This window comes from Mytilus californianus, unplaced genomic scaffold, assembly GCF_021869535.1.
Source record: "Mytilus californianus isolate M0D057914Y unplaced genomic scaffold, xbMytCali1.0.p SCAF_5, whole genome shotgun sequence".
Lineage (NCBI taxonomy): Eukaryota > Metazoa > Mollusca > Bivalvia > Mytilida > Mytilidae > Mytilus > Mytilus californianus.
The window spans coordinates 94,990,105-95,013,297 of record NW_026262701.1 but is presented as its reverse complement, the minus strand read 5'-3'; the positions used below and the strand labels follow the sequence as shown (position 1 = coordinate 95,013,297).

The following is a 23,193-nucleotide window of genomic DNA, read 5'->3' as shown; positions in this document are numbered from 1 at the left end:
GTTGAAGTCCGTACTTTCATAATTTGCTTACTTTTTACACATTGTGACTTGGATGGAGAGATGTCTTATTGGCACTCATACCACATCTTCTTATTTCTATGTGTAAAATAGTAATTATGTATATCCCCATTGAGAGGCCCCTGAGATACTGTAATTGCGTGAAGTCTTTGTTGTCGACAGCCAGTGACCAACACGATATCATTTAAATATCAGGTGTCCATGTCCACACTGTTATGAAATTCATTCTAGTTCATTTATTTGTTTTGAAGTTTAGTGTGACGTCCATTTTCACTGAACTACGACACATTTTTGTATAGGGGCCAGCTGAAGCCCGCCACCGGGTGCGGAATTTTCTCGCTGTGTTGAAGACCCTTTGGTGGCCTTCGGCTGTTTTCTGCTCTTTGTTCGGGTTGTTGTCTCTTTGACACATTCCCCATTTCCATTCTCAATTTTATTAATCCACTCAAAAATACGCTTTTCGTGAATTAGATACGTTAAATCGTAAAAAACGTGATATATATATTACTTGAAGGTTTTGCACTTGCCCAAAATACCGCCATCTGCAAAAAGCCATTTTTCTGTTCTATGTTTAGATAGCACATCAATTATAGTCAATATTAGGAAAAAAATAATTTTCGATCATCAAAGGAGTAGTTAAGGTACGAAAAGAAATATACGAGCTAAATACAGTAAATATATAGATTTTTTTCGATCATATTTATCTTTTGAAGTCCTGCTGTAATGCCAAAATTACCATGCTCCTAAATCGGTGGCTTATTGAAATCAGTTACCTGCGTTTAGAAGAACTTAGTAAATTAAAATTCAGTTCTTCTTGAACAATTGAGAGGTCTTTCCTTCCTTATTTTTTTTAAATATACTGTCATACACTTGTTGCATTAACATACAGGTGTTGTCTCTTGTTAGGGAGAACTTGACTAACGCTTAAATCACGTAACACTCCCTTACACCATGGGTCCCCAAGTTTTTTACTACATTTTACCGTGAAGTTTTTGAACCCCTGCAACTGTGGTTTAAGAGTTTAATCTAATTTTGTCTTTTAAAACCGTTTAAGGAGGTTTTGCCCCTTACGGAAAGGTTATATTTCTTCGGTCCAAATGTAACAAAGTTGCGCCTTAATGACCCAAATATTTTTCACTATTCACGATTCCTGTAAGTATAATGATTCCTGAGATATCCTTTAACAAGTAGTAAGGTCAAAGGTCAATGTCAACCTACAAAAGCATTAAAACACACATAAAACCCTTTAAATAGCGTCAAAAACACATAATTTGCTTTTTTGTACATGACCGTGACCTTTGACCTTGGTCAAGGTCATTGGTCCACAATGTCATTGCAAAAGACCCTATGGGTCTAGAACCTTTTGTTTAAGAGTTTTGCCTAAAAATGTCTTTCAATAAACCGTCAATGGGGGTTATGTCCCTTACACAATGGTAAAACCAATACAGTCATAATTTGACAAAGTTGCCCCTTGTAGACCCAAACATTTTTCACTATTTAAATTTTCTCTATCTATAACCATTCGAGAACAATAGGGAAAACAAAGAAATGTCAAAATCTAAAATATGACCTTGACCTTGACCTTGACCTATATTTTCAAGTCTTGGTCCAAGGTTCTCATATCAAAAGACCCTAGGTCTTTACAACTTACGGTTTATGACATTCCTCTGCATACCGAGAAAGTAAAATATTCAAGGGGAGATAACCCCTATAAGAAGTCAATGGATCGCTTCGGTTAAAATTATTTAAAGTTGCGGCATGTGGCAAGGAACATTTAAAAAAAACCATTTGTCGCTAACACCTATAGTTTATGAAGAGTAGCAATAACAATGGTTTTGGTAATTGGGGAGATAACTCTTATAAGATAAATAGTACACTTTGGTGCCCCTAATACAAGATAGATTATAAACCCGATACTTGGTATCAAAGATCATTTTCATATGTCGAGTACTTTTTTTGACTTTTGACTTTGAAATCGGCCGAGGAAAAAGAATAATAATAATAATTAAAAACCAATTGTTCAAAGAACAATTGAAGGTCTTTCCACATCAATTTTCAAAATTATTGATGTGAAGCTACTTTTGGTTTACTCAAAGTTACTATTGGCGTCCAAGCATGGGTTTATTCATACTGATTCAATAATTAAATGTTTCTATATATTTTTGCCTGAAATAAGGGAAATGATTGTCAACTTCCGGTTTTAAAAATGTAACTTCCGGTCTCACATGATAGCTTTATTTACACTGATTCCAAAAATATATGGTTTCTATATACTTTTCCCTGTAATAATGGGATATTAGGTACTTCCGGTTTAGTGAAGGTCACTTCCGGTCTCAAATGATAGGTTTATGTATGCATATTTAAAAAAAACATATAGTTTATAGGTACTTTTACATGAAATAAGTGCAAAAATGGCTAATTCCAGTTTACTCAAGGTCACCTCCGGTTGATATTTTTCAAGGTCATATGTAAGTTGGAGAAATAATCAATTAACCTTAAATTGAATCATTTCAGGGCCAATAACTCCTATATGATGTCATTGGATTGTTTCCGACCAAATGTATCATATCTTCATCACAATGAGGCAAACATTTTGCACTAGTTCTTTTAAACATATCTCTAAGATTGTCAGACGAGATCTCGGAACAATGAAAAGTCAAAATTTAGAACATGACCTTGACCTTTGACCTGACCTAAAATTTATTTTTTATGAACCCAGGACCTCAAATACACATACCTTAGGTTTGTATTACTTACCATTCATGTGATACATTGACATATCACTTATGTCAATTTCAAAAGGGGAAATAACTGTCATATGGAGTCTACGAATTGATTCGATTAAAATTTGGCAAAACATCCTTAGGATATAACGAGCAATTTAGTAAAATAAAGTTGTCGCTTTCTTTCACGGTTACGGAGGAGATCTCGGAACAATGAAAAGTCATAATTTAGAACATGACCTTGACCTTTGACCTTGACCTCATATTTATTATTATGAACCCAGGACCTCAAATACACGTACCTAGGTCTGTATTACTTACCATTCATGTGATACATTTATCTATTATGTCAAATTCAAAAGGGGAAATAACTGTCATATAGAGTCTACGAATTGATTCGGTTAAATTTGACAAATCATCTTTAGGATATAACGAGCAATTTAGTACAATAAATTTGTCGCTTTCTTTTACGGTTACGGAGGAGAAATCGGAACAATGAAAAGTCAAAATTTAGAACATGACCTTGACCTTTGACCTTGACCTCAAATTTATTTTTATGAACCCAGGACTTCAAATGCACGTACCTTAGGTCTGTATTACTTACCATTCATGTGATACATTGACATATCACTTATGTCAAATTCAAAAGGGGTAATAACTGTCATTATGGAGTCTACGAATTGATTCGGTTAAAATTTGACAAATCATCCTGCGGATATAACGAGCAATTTAGTAAAATAAATTTGTCGCTTTCTTTTACGGTTAAGGAGGAGATCTCACCACAAAGAAAACAGTGTTTGGGGAGATAACTCTTACAATAAAAAGTCTTCGACTAAACAGGGTCAGTCTCAAGAGCGCAATAACTGTTCGATATCATATGCAAAAAAATCAAGCGACATCTTGCGAAACAACAAAACAAGTTTTGAAATTTGGCGGAAGAAAAAGAAAAAATAAACAGAACAAATACAATAGGTCTTTCCACAAAATAGTGGAAAGACCTAATAATAAACAGACAGTAAGTAAGGTCTTTCCATTAAGAAAGGAAAGACCTTAATAAACAAAGTCTTTTAATTATATCAATGTTTATGATGAAATGACAAATCAAATATAAGAAAAAGTCGAAAGAGTATTTCTTTCAGACTAGCAGTTATAATACATATCGAAATATCAAACTTTAAGTTTCGCCCGTAAATTACCTCCAAAAGCATGATGCTCGCGTGTACAATTTCCTTTAAATGTTTTCACGTTTTCAAGAATGTGTTTGTTCAACTGATAATACAATACTGTTACAGAATGGAAATGGGAAATGTGTCAAAGAGACAACAACCCAACCAAAGAGCAGAAAAATGACTGCATACAATGTTTTATTGAAGTGCTAAAAATTTGTGTTTTCGCAGATGGCCCTGGGTTTTTTTGTTTTGTTTTTTTTAAGGGGAGGGGCAACTGTGCGATTTATTATGCTTGGCTGTTAAATTTTCATTGAGCGTGATTGTAGTAATTGATGATGTCAATAACATAAACAGTACAAATTTTATACATCAGATGCGCATTTCGACAATTCATGTCTCTTCAATGATTCTCGAGGCCAAAATATTTGAATATCCAAAATCAAATACAAATGTTGAAGAGCGGATCAAACCAAAGAGGACATAAAGAGTAGTCAAATCCGGACAAGAATCAGAGCTTTGCCTTAAAATAATTTCAAAATTTTTCTAACAGCAAATTTTAATCAAACAGTATCCGCGTAAATTTTAAACCGAAGTACTGGCACTGTGCTGGTGATACCCTCTGGGACTAACAGTCCAACTCTGTTCTAAACGTTTTTCTTATATGCATACATTATTTTAATAGACCTCGGGGATTAATAGTTCAACTTTGTTCTAAGCGTTTTTCTTATTTGCATACATTATTTTAATAGAGAAAAGACAGAATCTGCAATAATGATGAAATAATTATTGAAAAATATGAAATTGTCCGTCTTGACCTTTGATCTTTATTCTTTATTCCCTTTCCTTTTTCAGTATAGTTTAGTAGTATTTATGTAGTTTATATTATATAATGCATGCTCACATTCAATGTGCATTGTTACATATATTGTATTGTGGAGAAGACTTCATAAGAATGTTTTACTGTAATTGATCCTATTTGCTTTGAGCGAATAAAACATGTGTATACTAAACTTAAACCGTTTAAAAATTAGGGGCCAGACACAATATTTTTCTAGTACTTGGGTCCAGTTTTAAAGTTGGTTCAAATCGGGGTCAAAAATTAAACTTTGTTTGATTTCACAAAAAATGAGTATGTGGGGTTCTTTTTTTTTTAACAGCATAATAATATGTATTCATCAAATCTTGCTTGTTACAAAGAGTCCATCCAAGCTTTTCCTGATTTACCCTGTTACACTCTACTGATCATACAGGGAAATTAAGGATGTTCGCTCCTCTGTTTCAAAATAACAAGCTTTTTAAAAAACTGTTATAAATTGAAAGTATATAAATATCGGAACTTAAAAAAATAAAAAAAACAAATGATAGGTCCGTGTGCTTGTTTTTGAGATATAATCGATTGAAAATTTGGCGGGATATAATTCTATATAGATTTTTCAAATATTTAACATTGGCATCTTTTTTCTTTAAAAAAAATATTAAAAAAGTAACAAGGATGTTATAATTTTTCAAATAATATGGCTTTTAAACTATATATATATTTTTTGATTGACAATAACATTGGACATGTTGATTTATATCTATCTATGACTACTCTCTAATTAAATTCGTTTTCAAAAATACTATAGTTTACTTTGTTCTCTGCTGGAATACATGATATGACTTATAAATAGACAAACTAAGTATTATTCGATAATTCAAAAAGTAATATATACTATCTGTGATTTTAAATCCAAATATAAGATGTTGCAATTAAATAAAAATTAGTATATGGAGTTCTTTGATATGCTGAATTTGACCGTGTATTTAGATTTTGGATTTTGGGCCCCGTTATTAAATTAGTCCACATTATGGCCAACGCGTTAAAAAAAAAATTGATTAATTTCATCAAAAATTTAATTCTTGGGGTTCTTTGATATGCTGTAATTAACCATGTATAGATTTTGAATATTGAACCATAATAGATGAATGTCCAATTTCAATTTTTTAAGTTCTAAGACCACATTCAGTTTGTGTCAGAAGCATATGTTGTGAGAAATATTTTATCATAATCAAAATGAGAGCTGTTTCAAGCTTGAATTTTGTGTCCATTCTTGCCGCAACTGTTCAGGGTTCTACATCTGCGGACGTATCAACCTGTGCCTTGCAGAGAATTTTATTGAAAATTCAAAATATAGCTAAATATATATTGCTATATATGTACAGTTATGAGAACTTATGATCCTACATCCTGTCGAAACTGTTAACTTAAATTTTGGCATTGCACAATGTAATACGTTGCTCAGACTGTTTATGACGTCTTTACACTGATGGATACTAGTCTGGGACAACATGATTTATTCATTAGTTGTTATTTGCTCTAAACTAGCTTTCAGTTACTGTGAATACTCTTATGTCGGTGGTTTTTGTCTATAGTCTTTATGTTAGTTGTTTTTGTGCCTCGTAGCGATGTTTTGAGTTGAGCAATTTGCAACTTATTTTTACAATTTGTTTTTATGTTGTGCTGTTACACCACTGCCCAGATTAGAGGGGTTGGGGTTTGGGGCTGGTGAGCGCTCACAAGCATGTTTAACTCCGCCACATCTTTTGTAAAAGACACTACAAACCAGTGAAAGTCTGAAATGGGCTATATCTGTACTCGACTGCACTGCTTATTACTCGACCAGTCTGAAATTTACTTAATATTACTCGACTGCAGTCTGAACCATACTTAACAGTCTGAACTTGTACTCGACCAGTACTTAACCATTTTATACGTGTCTGAACTATACTCGATGTAGTCTTAACCATTCTCGACCAAGTCTGAACCATGGTCGACCTAGTCTGAACTTTACTCGACCTAGGCTGAACCATACTCATCCAAGTCTTAACAAACCTAGATCTATTTCTGTATCTTTCTATTGTATTTCAATAACTTGGGAACTATTTTTAATAACAGCTTTTTCCCTTCGCTAGAAATTTGAACAACTATTTAAAATCCAAAATGTATTTTATTTAGCATTGGAACCAAAATTTCACAATAAACATAATATAATCATCAACACGACATGTATATATATATATATATATATATATATATAAAACGTCTGAATAATAGTCAACGATTTTTCCCACGAGGGCGCTGGATCGTTACGAGTAACGATGCATGTACACAATAAATAAATTATATAAACGCCTAAAAAGTGTACACAACAACACCAATAACAAAAAAAGGAACTATAAATGTAATTATTTATAAATATCGTTTCGATCCCTAACATCACTGAAGAGACATTAATTGTCGAAATCCGGATATGGTGTACACATTTTTGCACCTAATGTTTGTGGTACACCATCTTTTCCACAAGTTTATTATTTTCTGTTTGGTATTAAATTAATATTAAGATCCATTTCGTTAGATCTGGTGATCAATTTATTTGGCAATCGCCAATGGCAGTCAGCAGGGTTTAAGAACATCAGTTGTTTGACCTGTTAGTCAAATGCGTTTTGTTAAAATAGACTTTTTCACTTTTTTTGGTCTTTTGGAAATTGTTGTTTGTGCTGTGTTTAGACCCCTCTACCAAGAAATTTGTTTTACATGCACACGTATAAAAATTGCAGTTTTTATCCAACGCAATCATAGGTTTGAACGTTGTTTTCAATTTAGACTTTTATATATTTTTTCGTTTGGGCTTGTATTATATTTTCCTTCGGGTTTATATGATCCGTTCATCCTATTTCGACTCTTTAAAATTCAAGAGTCTATCCTAAATTGAGGTAAATTATATGGCCATACAAATTCCGTTTCGATCCCTAACATCACTGAAGAGACATTAATTGTCGAAATCCGGATATGGTGTACAAATTTTTGCACCTAATGTTTGTGGTATACCATCTTTTCCACAAGTTTATTGTTTTCTGTTTGGTATTAAATTAATATTAAGATCCATTTCGTTAGATCTGGTGATCAATTTATTTGACAATCGCCAATGGCAGTCAGCAGGGTTTAAGAACATCAGTTGTTCGACCTGTTAGTCAAATGCGTTTTGTTAAAATAGACTTTTTCACTTTTTTTGGTCTTTTGGAAATTGTTGTATATATATATATATATACATATATACAAGTCTAAATTGAAAACAACGTTCAAACCTATGATTGCGTTGGATAAAAACCGCAATTTTATACGTGTGCATGCAAAACAAATTTCTTGGTAGAGGGGTCTAAATACAGCACAAACAACATTTTCCAAAAGACCAAAAAGTGAAAAAGTATATTTTAACAAAACGCATTTGACTAGCAGGTCGAACAACGGATGTTCTTAAACCCTGCTGACTGCCATGGCGATTGCCAAATAAACGGATCACAGATGTAACAAAATGGATCTTAAATTTTAATCTAATACCAAAAAGAAAAAAGAAAAAACTTGCGGAAAAGATGGTATACCGCAAACATGAGGTGCAAAAATTTGTACACCATATCCGGATTTCGACAATTAATGTCTCTTCAGTGATGTTAGGAATCGAAACGGTATTTGGAAGGCCATATAATTTTCATCAATTTGGGATTGACTCTTGAATTTTGAAGAGTTGAAATAGGATGAACGGATCATATAAACCCGAAGGCAAATATAATACAAGCCCAAACGAAAAAATATAAACAAGTCTAAATTGAAAACAACGTTCAAACCTATGATTGCGTTGGATAAAAACCGCAATTTTTATACGTGTGCATGCAAAACAAATTTCTTGGTAGAGGGGTCTAAATACAGCACAAACAACATTTTCCATAAAGACCAAAAAGTGAAAAGTATATTTTAACAAATCGCATTTGACTAGCAGGTCGAACAACGGATGTTCTTAAACCCTGCTGACTGCCATGGCGATTGCCAAATAAACGGATCACAGATGTAACAAAATGGATCTTAATTTTAATCTAATACCAAAAAGAAAAAACAAAAAACTTGCGGAAAAGATGGTATACCGCAAACATGAGGTGCAAAAATTTGTACACCATATCCGGATTTCGACAATTAATGTCTCTTCAGTGATGTTAGGAATCGAAACGGTATTTGGAAGGCCATATAATTTACATCAATTTGGGATTGATTCTTGAATTTTGAAGAGTCGAAATAGGATGAACGGATCATATAAACCACAAGGCAAATATAATACAAGCACAAACGAAAAAATATAAACAAGTCTAAATTGAAAACAACGTTCAAACCTATGATATATATATTCTGCCTAAGTGTAGTGACAACTGTAAATTATTATAATACCGAAATACCAGGCATTGGAATATTTATAAAGTGCCTAGAAAAACAGCCTAACAATGTTTAGAGTAGATCTGATTCTTTACTTCCTCCCCGAGAGGGGCTGGAACCTGTACTTTTTACTTCTCACTTCTACGACAACACCGTCTGCGAAAATTCATTTAATAACCGAAAACTTAATTTATTTCGAAAACTTAATTTATTACATGATATGTTTTTAATCCGACCAGAAATAAATTACTTCCTTTGATCATGCAATCATAGGTTTGAACGTTGTTTTCAATTTATACTTGTATATATATAAACAAGTCTAAATTGAAAACAACGTTCAAACCTATGATTGCGTTGGATAAAAACCGCAATTTTATACGTGTGCATGCAAAACAAATTTCTTGGTAGAGGGGTCTAAATACAGCACAAACAACATTTTCCAAAAGACCAAAAAAGTGAAAAAGTATATTGAAACAAAACGCATTTGACTAAATGTAGCAGGTCGAACAACGGATGTTCTTAAACCCTGCTGACTGCCATGGCGATTGCCAAATAAACGGATCACTATGTATATATATAATTATATATATATAAAGTGCCTAGAAAATCAACCTAACGATGTTAGAGTAGATCTGTTTCTTTACTTCCTCCCCGAGCGGGGCTGGAAGAATTGCAATCTTAACCATTGTAGACTTTTGTATAATGTCTAACTTTTGTTAGACATTATAAAAAATAACAAGGATGTTATATTTTTTTCAAATAATATGGCTTTTTAAACTATATATATTTTTTTTAATTGACAATAACATTGGACATGTTGATTTATATCTATCTATGACTACTCTCTAATTAAATTCGTTTTCAAAAATACTATAGTTTACTTTGTTCTCTGCTGGAATACATGATATGACTTATAAATAGACAAACTAAGTATTATTAGATAATTCAAAAAGTAATATTTACTATCTGTGATTTTAAATCCAAATATAAGATGTTGTAGTTAAATAACAATTAGTATATGGGTATATAATAAGCAATTCTTCAAGGATACAACATCACCAAAAAAAAAAAAAAATCATGAACAAATGTTAAATATTTCGGATAACTAATATCCTTGATCAGTAAGATGTCAAATGATTCTTATCTTGACATGTGGTAGTCACACTGTAATAGTAATCTTGATCGTTATACAAATTATCACGATTCAATACGCTGGTAAATCTTTCAATATTGATGTTTTGGTGGAGGAATAAATTCCTTAAAACTTTAAGAGTCCTGTACTGAAGCCTGAGTTATTGGAAACAAGTGATGGTAGGGACTCATTCTATGTTTTTTCATTAATGCCCTCTGGGGAAACTGTCCTTAACTTCCTTATCCAAACAATAGTCTGTCGGCCCTTGACCAACCCTCGTTGTGGTCTGTGATCGTGATGGTAAGGTTTTTGAGATCAGCTTGTGCGTTCCCAGGTGATCTCAAATGACGACTTACGGGGAGGTCGGGCTTGCAGGTGTAGTCACTTCGATGATCATTCATGCGTTTGTTGAATGGCTGTTCTGTCTCGCCAACATACTACATGCCACATCGACACTGAAGAAGGTGTACAACATTCTGGGTTTTGCAAGTTACATTGCAATATATAGTGTATACGGACCCAGTGGAGTGGCAAGTAAATGTTTAATTACTCTAAATATCAGCAAAACAATGTTAAATCTGCAAATTTGCGGAAGCAAATTTTTGTTCTTCCCTCGCCGTGATTCGAACTCATGCTGATGGGATATCGAGACAACACCGCTTGCAATGTGTCCAGCGCTTTAGACCACTCGGCCACCTAGACTGATCTGTCGTAGAGTTGTCACTTTTTTAGACGTACTTATATATATACATATATAAAGAAAAGTTAAGTAGAATCCGTATGCTGGTAACATATAAGAAAATTAATAAAAGATAATAACGGTTTCAATTCATCACTTTTATTAGCGCTTTCACTGCTTTTACAGATCTTCAGGTAATGTGACTTGTATACATAATTTGTATAACACTTATGTATACAAGTCACATTACCTGAAGTCTGTAAAAGCAGTGAAAGCGCTAGTAAAAGTGATGAATTGAAACCGTTATTATCTTTTATTAATTTTCTTATACATATATATATATATATACATTTAAAGTGCCTAGAAAATCAGCCAAACAATGTTAGAGTATGTCTGTATGTCTGCACAATACTAGGCGGTGTTGTAGAAAAATATGCTGAGCTGTCTAACTCGCATCTCCTTCAAAAAAGATATTAAACAAAAATGATTACAGTAAACAATGTATCAATACACGGGCTTGTACGGGTTACTTTTGCATTGCGATTGTTTTTTTCTCATAATTTCCAAAGTTAAAGTGCATAGAAATATGACATAGTCTTCTTCAATGAGAAATATTGACAAACCTTGCAAGGAAGGTAGTGAAATATATATTGTGACTTTGTTCCTATATATATGTGGCTATAAAAAAGAATATGTGGTATAATTGCCAATGAGACAACTCTCCACAAGAGACCAAAATGACACAGAAATTAACAACTATAGGTCACCGTACAGCCTTCAACAATGAGCTAAGCTCATACCACATAGTCCGCAATTAAAGGCCCCGAAATGACAAATGTTAAACAATTCAAACGAGAAAATCAACGGCCTAATTTATGTACAAAATAATAAACGAAAAACAAATAAGTGACACAGCAACAAACGACAACCACTGAATTACAGGCTATTGACTTGGGATAGGCACATACAGAATGTGGCGGAGTTAAACATGTTAGCGGGCGCCCAACCCTCCCCCTTATCTGGGACAGTGGTGTAACAGTACAATATAAGAACAAACTATAAAAATCAGTTGAAAAAGGCTCACACACCTAATTAAATGGGCATTTAAAAAGTCAGAATGTGAATATATATGTTCAAACTCTTTAAGGTCATTTTTTAGTAGCAATAAACAAAAAAACTATGTCAATTGGACATGCTTTGATACTATATATGCCCTTGAATTTTTACTAGATAACATTTTTGTTCGCTTTGGAGATTCCGTATATCGTCAGGTTATCGGAATTCCAATGGGGACTAACTGTGCACCACTTATTGCGGACCTTTTTTTGTATTGCTATGAGTTACAATTTATGACAAAAATCAGCAAAGACCCATCGAAACAACATCTGATACACAAATTTAATAATACTTTTAGATATTTGGATGATATTTTGGCTCTCAATAATGACGACTTCAGTATGTATACTAAAGAAATTTATCCTGTTGAACTTACTTTAAATAAAGCTAATACTAACAATGACCACTGCCCTTTCCTCGATCTTGATATCTATATCATTAACGGAAAGCTTAATACTAAAATATATGATAAAAGAGATGATTTTTCATTTCCTATCGTTAATTATCCATTTTTAGATGGTGACGTTCCCTTGTCACCATCTTACGGTGTTTATATATCTCAACTTGTACGATTCGCTCGTGTATGTAACAATGTTTTAGATTTTAACGAGAGAAATTTATGTATTACTGAAAAATTATTACACCAGGGTTTTCAATATCACAAACTAGTCAAAACTTTTACTAAATTTTATCATCGGTATAAGGACATCATTCGTAAATATAGCTCAACATGCAGACTTCTTATACGTTCAGGTATTTCACATCCAATTTTTTATGGAAATATTCATTATAAAGCACAAAAATGTCAGTATTCACCTCTGAAGCTAACAAAACCTTTAAATAGACTTATTAAGAAGGGATATAGTTACGATACTGTTGTCAGGTCATTAAAGATTGCATATTTTGGCGTTAATATTGATTCACTCATAGGGTCTTTGCATCGGCACTAAACACATTTATTTAAAAACCAGTTGTTGGCATGACACGGGTTATGTTCTTCTCATATATGTTATGATGGTATGATACTAAACCCCTAACGGGAAGGATTGTGCCTGATATTCATATGATGAAGACATAATCTTTCAATCAGTTTAATTGAAGTCTGGAGCTGGCATGTCAGTTAACTGCTAGTAGTCTGTTGTTATTTATGTATTATTGTCATTTTGTTTATTTTCTTTGGTTACATCTTCTGACATCAGACTCGGACTTCTCTTGAACTGAATTTTAATGTGCGTATTGTTATGCGTTTACTTTTCTACATTGGCTAGAGGTATAGGGGGAGGGTTGAGATCTCATAAACATGTTTAACCGCATTTTTATACAACCGCAAAAATTAAAAATTTTTTGGTCGTATATTGGTATGACGTTGGCGTCGTCGTCGTCGTCGTCGTCGTCGTCGTCGTCTGGCGTCGTCCGGCGTCGTCCGAAGACACATTGGTTTTCGCACTCTAACTTTAGTTTAAGTGAATGGATCTCCATGAAATTTTACCATAAGGTTCAATACCACGAAAGGAAGGTTGGGATTGATTTTGGGGGTTATAGTACCAACAGTTAAGGAATTAGGGGCCAAAAAGGGGCCAAAAATAAGCATTTTGGAACTTTCAGACAATAACTTGTGTGTAAGTGTATGGATCTCTCTGACATTGTACCACAAGGTTCCATATCACAAAGGGAAGGCTGTAATTTATTTTGGGGGTAATTGCCTCAAAATTTTAGGAATTAGGGGCCAAAAAAGGGGCAAAAAACAAGCATTTTTCTAGTTTCATGACAATAACTTGTGTGTAAGTGTTTGGATATTTCTGAAATTGTACTACAAGGTTTCATATCACAAAGGGAAAGCTGGAATTGAGTTCAGGGGTAATTGCCTGAAACGTTTAGGAATTGGGGGCCAAAAAGGGCCCAAAAATAAGCATTTTTCTAGTTTCAAGACAATAACTTGTGTTCAAGTGTATGGATCTCTCTGAAATTGTACTGCAAGGTACCATACCACAAAGGGAAGGCTGGGATTGAGTTTGGGGGTGATGAATCATAAGGGGGTTCAAAAAATTTGGGGGGGGGGGTTTCTTTTTTTTTCTTTTTTTCCTTTTTTTTTTTCTTTTAAAATTTTCCATTTTAAGTTGGTTATTTCTGATTTATATTTAAAAGCAAATAATAATGATATGGTAGGAGAAACACACCAAACAGGATGTGTAAATTTTTATATAATAAGTATTGTGCAATAGCAAGAAATTTTCAATTGCACAGTATTGCACAATAGCAAGAAATCTTCAATTGCACAGTATTGCGCAATAGCAAGAAATCTTCAATTGCACAGTATTGCGCAATAGCAAGAAATATTCAATAGCACGATTTTGAGCAATAGCAAGAAATTGTGAATTGTTCAGTATTGCGCAATAGCAAGAAATATTCAATTGCACAGTATTGTGCAAAAGAAGATACTTCTTATAAATTATTTATTTCTTGATCAATTTCAATGGGGTTTAATTCTTGAATTCTTGGGGTTCTTTAATATGCTGAATATAACCGTGTATTAAGTTTTTGGATTTTGGGCCCCGTTTTTAAATTGGTCCACATTGGGTCCAAAGGGTCCAAAATTTAACTTTGTTTGATTTCATCAAAAATTGAATTATTGGGGTTCTTTGATATGCCGAATCTAAACGTGTATTTAGATTCTTAATTTTTGGTTCCGTTTTCAAATTGGTCTACATTAAGGTCCAAAGGGTCCAAAATTAAACTTAGTTTGATTTTAACAAAAATTGAAATTTTAGTGTTCTTTGATATGCTGAATCTAAACATGTATTTAGATTTTTGATTATGGGCCCAGTTTTCAAGTTGGTCCAAATCGGGGTCCAAAATTAAACTTTGTTTGATTTCAACAAAAATTGAATATATGGGGTTCTTTGATATGCTGAATCTAACCATGCATTTAGATTTTTGGGCCCCGTTATCAACTTTGTCCACATTGAGGTCAAAAGGGTCCAAAATTAAACTTTGTTTGATTTCATCAAAAATTGAATTCTTGGGGTTCTTTGATATGCCGAATCTAACCATGTATTTAGATTTTGGATACTGGACCATAATATGTGAATGTCCAATTTTAAATTTTTAAGTTCTTAGACCACATTCATTCTGTGTCAGAAACCTATGCTGTGTCAAATATTTAATCACAATCCAAATTCAGAGCTGTATCAAGCTTGAATGTTGTGTCCATACTTGCCCCAACTGTTCAGGGTTCGACCTCTGCGGTCGTATCAAGCTGCGCCCTGCCAAAATATGCAATCTTTAATGACCTGACAACAGTATCGTAACTATATCCCTTCTTAATAAGTCCATAATATGTGAATGTCCAATTTTAAATTTTTAAGTTCTTAGACCACATTCATTCTGTGTCAGAAACCTATGCTGTGTCAAATATTTAATCACAATCCAAATTCAGAGCTGTATCAAGCTTGAATGTTGTGTCCATACTTGCCCCAACTGTTCAGGGTTCGACCTCTGCGGTCGTATCAAGCTGCGCCTTGCGGAGCATTTTATTGCGCCTGTCCCAAGTCAGGAGCCTCTAGCCTTTGTCAGTCTTGTATTATTTTTAATTTTAGTTTCTTGTGTACAATTTGGAGTTTAGTATGGCGTTCATTATCACTGAACTAGTATATATATTTGTTTAGGGGCCAGCTGAAGGACGCCTCCGGGTGCGGGAATTTCTCGCTGCATTGAAGACCTGTTGGTGACCTTCTGCTGTTGTCTGTTCTATGGTCGGGTTGTTGTCTCTTTGACACATTCCCCATTTCCATTCTCAATTTTAACTCATCAGATGGATACAAATAGTGTTATGATATTGTAATTATTATGTTTATATATCTTGGCCTAATTTGTTTTGTGTGGCCTTATAACATGTATAATATGTTTACATAATACTTAAAGTTATTTACAAAATAATGTTATAACTATGCAGTACTTATGGAATGATTAGAACTTTCTATTTGACTTACATAATAACTCTGGAATGATCATAATCTACGATGTGTAGTTTTAACTTCTACCGTATTCTAGAAGTTTCCGTTCAAAGTTTTATAGGAGTTTCCCTTCTACAGTGTTCTAGAGATTTCCGTGACTACATACAGAAACTAAAGTTAGACTCTCAGATTAGACATTAATATTCTCAGAAGTTCTCTGGAGTGGTTACAATGACATTTTTATTTACGAACATCATACTAGATTGTGACTAATTGGACCTAATATTCTGTTTGGATTCCCGTAACAGTGAAGAGAAGAATTCCGGATAAAGAAAAGACAAAGGATCGGACATATATTTTAACAGTTAAGTTGACATTTCAATTTGTATGATATTTTTTGTAAAATTGTATAATAAATCTTGCTAAATTTTATTATTGGTTTGTGTCTTTTATTGGCTACAGTGTAATGGTGATTTATGGCCGTAACAGAAGAAATACATCTAACAAAAGCACAGAATGGACATGGAGGAGTACTTGTACATCCCAACAACAAAAAGACACCAGGTACAGATCTGAGAGTAATCGCAATTACTGACAGCTAGTTCAAAGCCAATAACAACTAATAAAAAAATCATGCATCTAAGACTAAATTATCAATCAGTACACATCCAACATCCAATGGATTTAGTGTAAAGACGTCATAAACATTCAGAGAAAAGCATGACCTTGTGCAATGCCAAGATACAGGTATCGACAGATTTTAGAGCCATGAATATGTATATAACAATAATATTTAGTTTGCTTTTAATTTACTGATAACAAAATCAATATTAATACCAATAAAAACAATATTCAAAGATCTAATTACAGTGTTGAATTGGTAACCTTTTAGAATAAGTTTATTTAAATGATCGATAAATATACCTGGATCGTCGGTAAACAACATCTATGACCATTTCCATACAAAATATATATTTGGAATTTTTTCCTATATATATATGGTGTCTTCCTGCTATTCCTACATTTTATAGATACATATTCCTTCTATTCCTACAAACAAAGAACAATAGATATGGTATAAGGTGTTTTAAATTTTTTTTTTACTAATTTTAACTATGTTCTAATTAAAGTGATGCTGGAATAAATGCTACAAAAGTATAAAGTTGATCAAAGTGAAATAGACCAAGCCTAGTTGTTAATTTGGATCTTTTTTTAACACTGCTCATCCAATTAAGCTACAGAATTAGATCAAAAGCATGCTCAATGTCAAAAGCTGAACCCCTTGTGAACAGACCTTTAAATATCCACATCCTCATTTCTGAAATCAGTCTTAGTTCAAAATGGCTAATGCACAATTAGAGATAAGTTTTGTAACAAACAGACTTGGTAATCAAAACCTAGTACACAATGGTTCCAAGTTACAGATAAAATCAAGACGGACGAGAGATGTTACTAGAAATGTTCTTCTCGGAATTGCCCAGTCACAACACATCCAATAACTTTCCCACTAAAGTATCTATCACGAAACCACAACCAACTAAACGGTCTGACAGAATGCAGCTGCAAGTTGATGAAATACTAAGACGTAAAAAAGACCGTTCCAAAGAGGAACTTACAGCAATACCAACTTTTTATGAGGAAGAATTAGTCAGGTTGCGTAATCCAGAATGGAATGAAGCCACACAACAATTAGTACAGAATATACCAATATTTCAGTCATGTAAAACCAGCATTTACCACCTAAGACGCGAAACACATTCCTGCATTGCAAACTTCAGCAGCAGAAATTGCACTGGAAGGTAAATGGACTAAAACCATCCACGCTCAACCATTCTTACTCTCAGATGACAACAGTCATGGACGCGTTTTAATATTCAGTACCAGAGAGACAATTTATCCCATTTAGCAGCAGCAGATACTTATTACGCTGATGGAACATTTTACTCTAGTCCAACTGTATTCCATCAACTCTACACCTTCCACGCCATAAGAGACAGAACCATGTACAAATGTATCCCTTAGTTTACAGTCTTCTATCAGGGAAAAAGTCAACTGGTGTATACACAACTCCTCATTCTACTCATAGACATATCAACGAAATATCCAACTACAACCAACAATATTATTCCTAAACTACGAAACAGCCATTCGGAACGTAGAATACTCAGTTTTCCCACAAATCAACATTAAAAGATGCTTTTCCCACTACATCCAATGTATTTGGCGCAATACTCAGTCTCATGGTCTACAAACAGCATACAAGGAAAAATGACAGTATCCACCAACTAGTCCGTAGAGCAGCTGTTTTAACATTACTGCCAACTGACACCGTCGAAGATGTATGGTTTAACGCTTTAGAAAAAATCGACGACGCTAATATAAACATTCAAACACTAGCATTTACAGACTAGTCTCTGGAACCACTAAGCAACAGATGGCCCAAGAACTACAAATCATCTAGAGGGCTGACACAACAAGTTAAAGAAATTGGTCAAATATGCAGCAGAAGGGAAGCGTGTACCAAGAAAAACAAAGTGATGACAAACTTGCAACACTAAAGACTCAAGACTAGACTACAGAATGGTGAACTTTCTCTTGTACAGTACGCAGATGCTGCATCACACTTACTTCACATAGACTAATTTTGTGATAAACTCTTATATTTATATATACATTATATTCATTAATGTTCAGAAATGTGTACATTTTCTTGATGACAAACTACAGTGCTTAGATTATTGTTGCACATACTAGTAGACTAATTTTGTGATAAACTTTGATGGATATATATATTATATTCATTAATGTAAAGTATCTTTGATGTGTACATTTAATGACGAACAGTGCTTTTATTCTTGTTTCATGTCGACTTATTTTGTGATTTACTTGATTATTTGTTCCTATTATGTTGACTAATGTCCTATAACTTTGATTTCGTTTTGCTCATGTATTTGTTACAATTCCTTTTATAGTGCTTAAAAGTTTTGCAGTTGGAAAGCTGACCCCGGTTTGACCCCAATTCTAAAGACAACAATGGAAGTCATGTGACTTCCATATTTGGGCATTTGTTTAGAAATTTTTTCTTCAACTGAAACGAGTCTATATATATGTCGCCATGTGACCATTTCCATACAAAGTATATATGTAGGAATTCATACCAAATATATATTGTGACTTTTTCCTGTGACTTTCTCCTCGTGACTTTTTTTCCTGTGACTCTTTTTCCTAATTTCGTTTAGACCTTTGGTCAAGTATGGTTCAGACTTAAAATATAGAAAATCCCTATTTCCATTCTCAATTTTATTAAAAAATAGGTCGAGAACTAATCAAGTAATTGTCGAAAATTGGTAAAGACTGTTTCAGACTGGTCGAGTAATAGTTTAGACTATTTTCAATGACAAAGTATAAATCAGTTCAGTCTATATAAAAAAGAAGTTGTGGTATGATTGCCAATGAAACAAGTCTTCACAAGAGACACAAATGACACAAAATTAACAACTATAGGGTTCCGTACGGCCTTCAACAATGAGCAAAGCCCATACCGCATAGTCTGCTATAAAAGGCCCCGAAATGACAAATGTAAAACAATTCAAACGAGAAAACTATGGTTACATATTGGGGTCGAGTAATGTCGAGTAAAATTAAGACCAAATCAGACTGGTCGAGTAAAAATCAGTACAGTCGAGTACAGATATAGGCCATTTCAGACTTTTACTGCTTTGTAGTGAGATTAAAAATCATTCTAACTAAAAATATTTATGATCAGAAGTAATTATATTTGTTTCAACAACTTGCGTTTTCTTTTTAGAATTTAAACCATTGTCGTGACGTCAGCCCATTCATTTACCGTGGATTCTTTTTTCTAGAATCAACGCTTCCTAAATCTGTCGCTGAAATGGACTCAACAAATTATATTTAATTGTTTCCTTTGTGTGCCTAAGTTTGAAGTGGCTAATTTACTGATTTCTGTTCACTAATGGAATTAATTTAAAAAATTACCTGTATTTTTGGTAATTTTTATATGCCATCACTGGGAATCGAACCCCTCATTGAAATCTGTTATGTGTGACTGACATCAAAACAACGACGAAACCTCTCGACTACCAATGGGTTGCAATTTAGATGTCTATTATATATATATATAAATGAACATATCATATTTACTGATGAAGGATATCTGTTATCCGAAATATTTATAAATAATTACATTTATAGCTCCTTTTTTTGTTATTGGTGTTGTTGTGTACACTTTTTAGGCGTTTTTATAAATGAACATATGATACACATCGGTACATCGGACACACAAGCTTGTACCTTTATATATACATAATTCGCAATCGTATAGTATAAGTTGGTAGCCTTAAGGTTATCATGGTTAAGATCAACGAGTTAAAGAGTCAAGTTAAAGTTAGGGACTTGTCGGTTTAGGTTCGAATCTGTGTATTCTCTTTGTTGTCCATATTCTTTAGTTTTTATTATTTTGTATGTTATTGTGGATATTTTTATAATAATAGCGGATTTACCGTTTATTTTGGATTATTATTGGCTATTTCACATATTTGAAACGAAAATGATTACATTCAATTTGTTCATTTTTGTTTTATAATTATAGTATGATTTCATCTGTTTTACTACATAATTTTACAAATGTTTATCCGCAAATTCTTATGCGAGTAAATCGTGATGTGCCTAGAATTAGGCTTCTTGCTAGAAATTTTGGTAGCATAACTATTATATATACTTAGAAATAAGTTCCAATATATCTTATTTTGTAAACACGGATATTCAGATGCCAGATAATTTAAAGACAGACGTGTTGTGTTATATTTGTATTTCTCTAACCAATTAATTGTGAACTTAGCTTTATTGATGCATCGATGAACATGATAACATGGTTATTTAAACTCACTTACAATACCTTCTAATTAAGAAAAGGCTTTAATTTTGAAAATACATTAACACAATAGTTTAAGTTATAGATACAATGGATAAGCATTGATTCATGAAAAACAAACCATTCGGCCATCCGGGCTCATGGTTTCTTTTACAAGAATCAACGCTTGTTCATTGTATCTATAATATTTACACCTATTTTCTATATAGCATTCTTATATGACGTCCTTCTTTCGCTTTGGAAACAAAGCCATGTTCTAATTACAATAAAACATGGGCTGCACGTGATTGACGTCACAATTGAAATTTCAGGTCAGAATGGACAGTTTTATTGGTGTTGCTCGCTAGAAAACTAAATAAAATCATTCTAAAAGTAAGTTATCTATATATGTTATTTTTTTTATCGTTCAACTGTTGATTTTCTATAACGTTTTTGGTTCATCAGATCAAAATTGCTGCCTTTTGGATACATCTGATCGCTAATCTGCGCCGGTTGACCCGAGAATCTGCGCCTGTTGACCCGAGAATCTGCGCCGCCTAACTATTGATGTCATATAACAATCACTTTTCCATTGTGGCGTCAGATATTTTGTATTATGACTTCAAAATTTTACGGGAACCTATGTGATGTCCAGTAATAGCGGAATAATAGCGTTAAGGTGTATGTGTATTATAGGTCCGCTTCAAAGTAAAAAAGTTCTAAATATATCCTATCAGAATCGAAATAATTCTATCATGCCATGCTTTATGCTCATTTTAGCATGGGTAGGCATTATATTTTTCAATATTTTACACCTCGCTTACGCTCGGTATAAAGATATTAACAAATATAATGGCTACCCATGTGAAATGAGCATAAAGCATGGCACGAAAGAATTATTTCTTAAGTTTATACTTTATTTAAAATTGCTGTAGAGTGCACAATAGCAACTGAATATGATTAAATGCCTTCAGTTACCAGGGTTTGCGGCATTAGCTTTGTTGATTTAAAGGTTTTGACAACCTAAACAAAATGGTTTCGTTTTATTTTTCTCTTTCTAGATGATGAAAATGGTTTACAAACCCTTTTGTCTAATGGTTGCTTTGATTATTAGTAAAACAGGTAATATATTATTATATTTGTCTTAGGTCCAATATTAAAAGATAGCTTGTAATGATCAAATAAACTATCATCGCCGCCATTTTTTTTTTAAAGGAAACGTAGTATTATTGTATGGAAAATTAGAGATTTACGATAGCTATCGGACTCTGATTTAATTTAATTCCACCACCAATCCAATGAAAGTATAAACTGTATATTAACAACTCAATGGTAACGATGAACGATATACACCCCAAATCGATGTTCTTTCTCTTTCTTTAGTTATGATCTTTATTGAATATATTTGATATAATCCTTATCGCCGCTAGGTTGTGTTTTGTAGAATTTCGCATTATTTCTTTTTTAAATGTACATTATATGGAGACAAACTAAGTATAGAAGTTCTTAGCTGACTCCTTAATAACTGTCTATTACATATAAAACTATAAACCTCGAGTGGTTGTCTACTTACTCGGGAGCAAACAGAAAATATCTATAAACATGTTTTTGGGTTCATTAAAGGGTTCCTTATTGTTTAAGTAGTAAAAACAGGACCACACACATCGTTATCTTAGTTAAGCTTCTTTTTTTCTTCTTTGCCTCTTTTTGTTATTTTCTGTCCAATTTATACAAATGTTGAAATAATATTTAATATATGCATGATCTTATTTATTGTATTGTTAAAAGTTAATTTTTTTGAAAGGAGAAGACTTGTATTTATGCAAATCAAATATGTTTTAACCAAACTCGGGCTTTCGAATAAGAATAGGAAGAATATGACATACAGGTCAACAACAGGGGTTATCTCAAAATAATAATGAAACTAAAAAGTTTAAAAGAACCATTTGTTTTTTATATCGTGGGCAGTCGGTGGCCCAGTGGTCAAAGTTGTTTGTCTACTGTGTCACTTGCATGTCAACACTGAGATTGTCATTAAACATAAGTTCCTTCATAACATTAGTTCCAATTGGACGAAATATTCTGGAATATATTTCCACTGACAAAAACGATATAGAGTATATAATATGTGTTCCAATATGATCGTCAAGTATGGCGTTTGTTTATGACAAAGTTTCCAGGGGCGCAACAAATATCCGTTGACAAGGTTGTGAGTTCCAATCCCTCACGTGGCAGGGGGTTCGACTTCAATTTTAATTTGGATTACCAGTTTCCCTGCCTAATATCGGTTG

General features: G+C 33.2%; 1 protein-coding gene across 2 annotated transcripts in view; it reads left to right on the top strand.

The window, feature by feature from the left end:
• LOC127700288 (uncharacterized) overlaps positions 1 to 23,193 on the top strand; it is a 157,589-nt gene that overhangs the window by 8,489 nt on the left and 125,907 nt on the right. For both annotated transcript variants that reach the window (XM_052203706.1, XM_052203707.1), the window contains exon 2: positions 21,964 to 22,024. In XM_052203706.1, the coding sequence (XP_052059666.1) occupies positions 21,964 to 22,024 (61 nt within the window). The remainder of the gene's footprint in view (positions 1 to 21,963; positions 22,025 to 23,193) is intronic.